Here is a 7685-nt window from a genome sequence, read left to right on the forward strand (position 1 = left end):
GCGGGAATGTACACAGTCTTCCAAAAAACCTGTAAAATGAAAAGGGTTTTTCTACCTCTACAAATGGATCCAGAATTTGAAAGTACAGCTATGCACTTGCAACCTACACACATAAAAGAGAGCAAAATGGGTTGGGATTGGGGGTTTTCCTTTAGGTCAAAACTAGGTTTTGGAATCGACCAAGTAATGAAAAAAAGTACTTGCAAGTAGATGTAAATGAAAGACTGAATTATAAATCACCTCAAGGGAGGTTGTGATAGTAATGTTGATAGAAGTGCTTGTGTGGAAATGAATGTTGAAATCAATCTCCTCTTCAATGGTTGAGTCCTTGACTTGAATGCAACATCTAGCCTTGAAGGGAGACTTGAGAATGCTCAATGCTGGAAAACAATGCTTGAATGCTCTTTAATGCTTGATTGCTTATGCAACTTGACACACTTCAATCTTATCCAATCTCAACTTCTCCCACTTATGCAAATGCAAGGATGAATGTCTCTTAAATACATGTTAGTGGATTTGATTTTTGTCACTTGCCGACATCGAGGGTGTTAGATATTTGGTTAACCCCAAAGACACTGAGGGGGGGGGTGAATCAGTGTCTAACCGGTAGATGAAAGATTTAAACTTGTTTGAAACTTTATAGCTGAAATTAATATATTGGTAAGCATATAATAATGCAGTAAAGAGAAACAAAAGAATCAGCATCAATGCACACCATAACATAGATATTTTTGGCGAGGAAACTCAGTAGGGGAAAAACCTCGGTGGGATTTGTGACCCACAATATTTACTCACTGGCCAATATGAATAAATATTTATTAGTACAACAGGGGCCTGCACATGTAGGAAGGCCAACTGCCTAGAGCTCACTGCTCAACAACAAAAATGGAGTCCCACTGATTACACAATTGGATGCTTAAATCCAATAACAATGTACTGCTTCAAAATAGCATCTGCAATGTTGGATTCAGTACTAGTTTAAGCTCTGTCTGATACCTCTGCCAAAAACGTTGCTATTAAATGATTATGCTTTCACATAATAGTCTTTGCTCTACTCTGCTTCTTATTCGCTCTCAAAATAAATACATCAAAGTGCATATACAATTATCTGTTATCATATCCCTATCTTATCACATATACCGCTTACATACACACATACCTAAATACATTACTTACATTTAAAATGACCTACAAGATCTCATGTATAGGAGTATTTACAATACATCATGTTGGCCATACAAATATAATTTACATTACAAACAATATTATTGCCAAGTCGGCTTAGACTGCTGGTATAATCTTTTGTCGGTGTAAACTCGATGCCGGTGCCAGTAGATTAAGTCTATTGACGGTTGAACCTATGAACCATGTTGAACCTTTGAACTTTTTTGCCATGATGAACCTTGTTGCCATCGATGACAACATCTACCATTCTCATCTAAGTGTATAATGCCAACAGAGGGAGTTTCCTATCCAATGCACAACCAACAATGCAACCCTAGGAAGGGTCCTACCCCAAAATAGGGCAGGGATAGGGGTGCCACACCCTTGTCCTAGGAGGACAAGGGCTCCATGCTCCTATCCAAGGGGGGACAGTGGTGCCACACCCCTATCCTACCCCTTTCTCCAGGGAAGAGTGCAGACAGGGTGATGCAGAGGCCAAGAAAGAAGCTATTTCTAAGGGCTAAGCAATCTCCAATCTCCAATCAGGCTAGAGGACTTGAACTCACGTGCATGAGGACCCTAATGCAGTCAAAATTTGCTAGGGTAGCAATTTTATGACACTACATTTAACCCCCACTTTAGCAGGAGTATAAGCATATGCCAATACTATTGGTAAAATACAAGGAAACAAGATTGAAAGACTTTTACCACATCAAGGAGGCAAGATGTGCCAAGCTCCCAGTGGACTTAGGATCTTACGACTTTGATTAACAAATTAAAAGGGAAGATAAAGAAGGGGAAATCCATGATTGTAAGTAGCAAAGTTCCCTTCACTATGAGTCATGAAATAAAGGATACCAAAGATTATAAAGAAAAACAAAGTTCACTAAGTAATTCTAAGTATCAAAGAAGGAAAATATGAGTGGAGTGTATGCCCCCATGTTAAAGTGATCACACATGCCTTATTGGGAGCAATTGCTTTAAGGTAGGATACACCCAAGAGAGAGAAGAAAGGGAGCACATTATCACAAGGATTTAGTGCCCAATCAAGGAATAAATCCAAGGATAATGAACACAAAACACGAGGTAGTGTCACTTTCCTTGGGGTTAGTATGATGTATGATAACTCATGTATATCATGTATGTATATGCATATAATAATCATCATTCCCCAAAGAAGGACACTACCTTAGAAGAAAGGGAAGAGAGGATGTATTTTGAGTCAACATGAAAGAGGCCAAGAAAAGATCTCAATGCTTTGCATCATCTCCAAGTAGACATTAAGGGAACACTAGAAGAACAAGGATACATATACAAGAATGGTCACAAAAGAGAAAGAAAGGGGAGAGAGAAAGACTGTAGTGCTAATATTGCTAATCTAGCACGACATCTGCCACCCAATCTTGCTGATCACTATTTTGAGAAGGCAAGAAACATGCCATAGGAGTGACTTCAAGCATAGTAGATGGAGCTATCACAAGATCCAAATAAGGAAGATGCTTATGTTGTAAGTCATTTTGTTTGATTCTAGGAGCTAGGATTAGGGTTTGTTAAAACTCATTAGATAAATGCTTGTCCACATCAACATACTCATAATCACTTTCATAAGCATTAGGAGTTGTATTGCCATTATGAATAACATTTTCACCCATTTCCTTATCAAAGTTTAGAGAAAGAGGAGCGAGAATATGAATAGGAGTAAAACCATCACATATTTTATGCAACTTATGATTAGGAGATGTTGGTTGAACATCTTGCTTAGGAGAAAAGGGAATCATGTCAAATTTCATAGTCTGAGGAGAATGAATATTTTGAGGGAAGCTTCACGAGCTTGAACATGACATCTTCATCAGTGTTCTCTTGCACAACGATTCCATCGAGTCTTAGTGGAAGGCTGAGAAGGAGGAGGAACACCTGAAAAAGTAGGAATGCTTCTCTCCTTGATAGCGGAAGGTTTAGGCTGAGTTCGTTTTGGTTGAACAAGAGGAGAAGAAGGCCTCTTCTCTCGATAAGAGGGAGGAGGTGGAACTATGCCATAGAAAGGAGGAATATTAGGTGTAGGAAGGAGATCAGGTCCATCATGAGGAGGAGGTATAGGTCTAGCCCTAGGTAGAATATTATTGTTCTCCTTAATAAAAGGTAAAGTCACATCCATAGGAATAGGTGGACAATTTTCCTTAGGAGGGAGATTAGTTCTATCTGTGAGGGGAAGAACCTCATCTTGAAGAATAATAGGAATGTCACATGTTGGAGATATAGGTTGACTTAAGGATAAAATCATATCATTCTTCCATTTTTTATAAGATTGAAAAAGAGAATCACTCCTTGATGGAAGAGATTGAAATTGTTTAGGCCAAAGGAAATCAATAGGAACACTAGAGCTTCTTTTGGATGGACGAAATAAGCTATGGTTCACAGTTATGATTTCGCCATTTTGAGGAAATTTCAGACACTTTTCGATTGGAGAAGCAATAGCCTTCATGGAAGATATCCAAGGATAGACCAACTTCACATAAAATTGTTCAAAAGAGGGTATGATAACTCCCTGTTTGCTTTTGTATAAGATGAGGCAGAGGCATCATCATTGGAACTCTCCTCTACTTTATCATGACTGACAGGCCCTCCTTGCTGGTCCTCTAGATCATGTTTTTGCGCATTTGCTTATTTCCTTTGCTCTTCTTCTTTGGTACTTTCTATTTGATTATTAGAAGGGGCACAAACAGGTTTTTCATTATTACTATTTGCATTCTTCTTTGCCTCATTTTCTAGCTCAATCACTTCCTTATTAGAAACACACTCTACTGATGAGTCTTCTCTCTTATCTTTCGTTTGCTATTTCTGCTTCAAACTGCTATCACTCTTGTTATTATTACTCTTCTTAAGCGGACAAGATTTTGCCCAATGACCCAATTTTTTGCAATGAAAACAAGCAAACGGGAGTGATTCATATTCAATCGCTTGGGTCCATTTCCCTAATTTAGATATAATCTCAATAGATGGGCATATTCGTCATTTGATTAACATTAATACAGATACGAGCAAAAACCAACCTTGATTTAGCTGCAATCATTGGATCAATCGAGAGAAGTTCTCCAAAAGAGCTCGCTATCCCCTTGAAGACTTCCTCATTCCATAACTCTAGTGGGAGGCCCAGGAGGCGCGTCCACACAGGTGTCGATACCCTAAACCGTAAACCAAAAATTGGAGTAACGGGTCTTTTAAAATCCATGGTGTGAGGTTCAAATTGGATGCGGGCCTCATTGCAACTGTAATAGGTTTGCCCCACTCAGGGCTCAATTTTTTTAGAGATCTTAAGGTTTCCAATAATGCGGTTAAACTTTTTCTGCATAAGGAAAAGGAGAGGGATAAAATTGGTAAAGCTAGGGGGTTTTTTATGATGCCTCCAACATCAAGAAAATTTGGGGTTGTGTGTTGAATGCCATCATGGAATACATAACTATTGAGGGTCGTTTTACTAGGGCCCATACATATCACTTTGTGCTATTAAACCACTTCAGGCATGAGAAAAGGGTTTCCTTGCTCTACTATCTCTTCAGGTCTTTCTCGAGGTCCCTCAACAAACACAACAAGAACCCCTCAAACCCGATGCTTCATTGTGGCCTCATTTTGCTCATTTATAACCACTACAAAATCCTTGCCATTTAGGAAAACATGAGGTTGTCTAATTCTCCAGGGAAAGGCAAGAGAAAGATGGAGGAAGGCAGACCCAACCAGGAAGAGTTGACTCAGAGAAAAAAAACAAGAGCACAACTGGGATGAAAACCCAAGATGACAAGAATGACACAGAGGAAACTAGAAAAGATGGCAGTGAAATGGAAATGGATGAGTCTGGAGATGAGGAAAGTTGGAAAGATGAGGACGTGGGTGCAGAGGAAGATGAAGCTGAGGACGTGTCTGACCAAGATAGTCCAATTCACAGTGCTAGATTAGGCAATGACAACAGCCAGCCTATGGTGGAGAAGGATGATAAGGTTAATGAGGAAAAAGAAATGGATTCTGAGAGGGAAAAGAATAAGGAACCTGAGAAGGAAATGACTAAGGATAATCTGAGTAAGGATAAGGAGTGTGCTACAGAAGGGTTATTCCTGGATAACCTCAAAAACCTTACTGAGGCTAGATTGGGTTTTGACACATGGACATATAAAGTTTTGAAGAATTTGGAAAAAAATGGGAAGCATATGGATGAGAAAAGGAAGGAAGACAACAAGAACCAGAAGCAATGGAAGCAAGACATGGAGGAAAAAGCTAAAAAGATGGCAACTCAAATAGACTATCTAGAAGAAGGTAAAGTGGCAATGAAAAACTTGTTGGGAATGATCCTGAATATCTTGTTTGCTGTTACAAAGAACCTAGAGGATATTTCTAAGGTCCTTGAAAGCTCCAGTTCTCCCAAACTGGTGGTGGACCTCAACATTGATGAAGACACGATCGAGACTGGGAGTGGGGAAGCTACGCCTAGTGGAGTAGCAAAGAGAACTAGGGCAAGTGTGAAGAAAGTTGTTGTGGCGTTTGCTAAGGATATCCCTAATCTTAGGGATAATATCAAAGATTTGTATGGGATTAGTAGTAACTTGGCTAATGCCCTGAAAAACATAAATTAGTTCCTTTTCTGTGCTTTGTCTGGTTTGGATGGTTTTCACTGGTTTTTTGGGGCTTTTTAGCTGGTTTTTTCTAGTTGTTATGTTGTTTTTTCTTATGTAAGTTCCTTTTAGTTTATTAATGCCTTTATCTAGTAAGGATCTTTTGTAAAGGTTTTTGGGGCCCCTTCAAAACCTATTTTTATCTTAATCAAAACCAAAGTCAACATCCATGGATTTAGTATGAACTTCAATAGGAAGAGTGATAGAGCCAATGGTAAGAAAAGAGAATCCATCAAATAAATTTACAACCACATTAGAAGCCTCATACATTGGTTTATGCAATCATAAAGTGAAAAGATACTCCTTAGTTATGGCATTAACCATGCAAGAGGTATCAATCAGGGCAACATGATAAGGGATATCCTTAACCTTCACAACTATGTATAAAGGGCCTTTAGGTGCTCTAATGGTCTCGCTAGGCTGAAATATAATACAAGGGTCCTTAGACAAATCTTGTGTTTCTACCATATTAACCAAGTTTGGAGCCATAGAAGTGAATTCTTCAGAAGAGAGAGAATTAGGCACAATCTCAATAACATTAAAGGTATGAGATGGAAAGGGATCAATGAAAATATTAAGATTTTGATTAGGAGGAGCTACTGATTTATTCCCTTTATCATTTACACATGTCACATATATAGTATTATTATCAATCAAGTTTTAATCTTATTCTTCAATGCAAAACATTTCTCAGTATCATGACCAGGTTGACGATGAAATTGGTAAAAAGAATTGTTATCAAAGCGATGCAAGTTTAGAGGGATCAATTTGTTTTATAGGAGGAAGTTTGATAACATTTATGCGAAACAACCGACACATAATACTATGTAAAGATTCATTTAAAGGAGTGAATTGTCTTTCTCTTTGGAATTTTTTTAAAATAGAAGGCACACCTATTGTAGCATTCACATTGTTGTTGTTGATTGGATCATTGAACTTGATGAAGATTTTTGTTGGTTTGAACTTTGTAAATGGTTGTTGAACACTCCCCCCCTTATCACTCAGAGCCATAGGAGTGGATTGCTCCATTTGACTCACAACTAGATGATAATTATGGAGTGTTACACACAACTGTGAAAAGGAAGTAAACTCAAACAAAAGAAGCTTTTCCCTAATATCTTTTTGTAAATTAGAAATAAAAATTCTTTGAATATCATTATTAGGTACATGAAAAGAAATTTGAGCACACAAATTCTTATATCTACCAATGAAATCAGTCACTTTTTCTTTAACACCTTGTTTACAATTCATTAAATTAGTCAACATGACTTTAGGGCCAATGTTGTTTTGAAATTGTTGGATGAGAGTATTTCCCAATTGTTGAAAGGAAGTGATAGAATAATAAGGCAAAGAGAAATACCATTGTAAATCCTTATCTCTTAGTGTCCTTGTAAACAATTTTGCAAGCAATCTTTGATCATAAGTAAAATCAGTACACAAGGTTTGAAATGTTTTGACATGCGTAAGAGGATTACCTTTTCCATTATAGAGTTCCAATTGAGGGATCTCCACATGCTTAGGGGGCATTAATTTAACAATATCAAGAGAAAGTGGGCTCATAACATCAAGGTAGGCACACTAAACTTGGATTGACTCATAGAAGCAATTTGTTGTTATAAGGAAGACACTGTTTGAGTAAGATTGTTAATTGTCGCTTCGGTAGAAGAATTGATGTTAGACATAGGTGATTGGGAAGGTGGTGTGATGTTATTGAAAGAAGGCATGGACTGAGAATAAGGTGGTGGAACATTATGGTAAGTAGGAATGGGTGATGATTGGGCAGGAAAAGGAACACTTAAAGGAGGAATAAAGTTGTTGAAGGAATTGTCTCCTTGTGTCATACTGATTGGTTGAGGAATA

At 37.9% G+C, this 7685-nt stretch overlaps 1 protein-coding gene across 1 annotated transcript; it reads left to right on the plus strand.

Moving 5' to 3' along the window:
- The first annotated feature begins 4940 nt into the window (after window positions 1-4940).
- LOC131873994 (uncharacterized) lies at window positions 4941-5786 on the plus strand. The gene is made up of 2 exons (XM_059217192.1): window positions 4941-5263; window positions 5570-5786. Exons 1-2 carry the CDS (start codon window positions 4941-4943, stop codon window positions 5784-5786), a joined length of 540 nt encoding a protein of 179 aa, XP_059073175.1.
- Window positions 5787-7685: the final 1899 nt, after the last annotated feature.

Source organism: Cryptomeria japonica, chromosome 3 (assembly GCF_030272615.1).
Source record: "Cryptomeria japonica chromosome 3, Sugi_1.0, whole genome shotgun sequence".
In the NCBI taxonomy this organism is placed as follows: domain Eukaryota; kingdom Viridiplantae; phylum Streptophyta; class Pinopsida; order Cupressales; family Cupressaceae; genus Cryptomeria; species Cryptomeria japonica.

Coding starts and splice junctions, on each gene's coding strand:
- LOC131873994 (XM_059217192.1), top strand. CDS start 4,941: ATGAAAACCCAAGATGACAAGAATGACACAGAGGAAACTAGAAAAGAT. Junction 5,264..5,569: donor AAGGAGTGTGCTACAGAAGG/GTTATTCCTGGA, acceptor TGAAAGCTCCAG/TTCTCCCAAACTGGTGGTGG.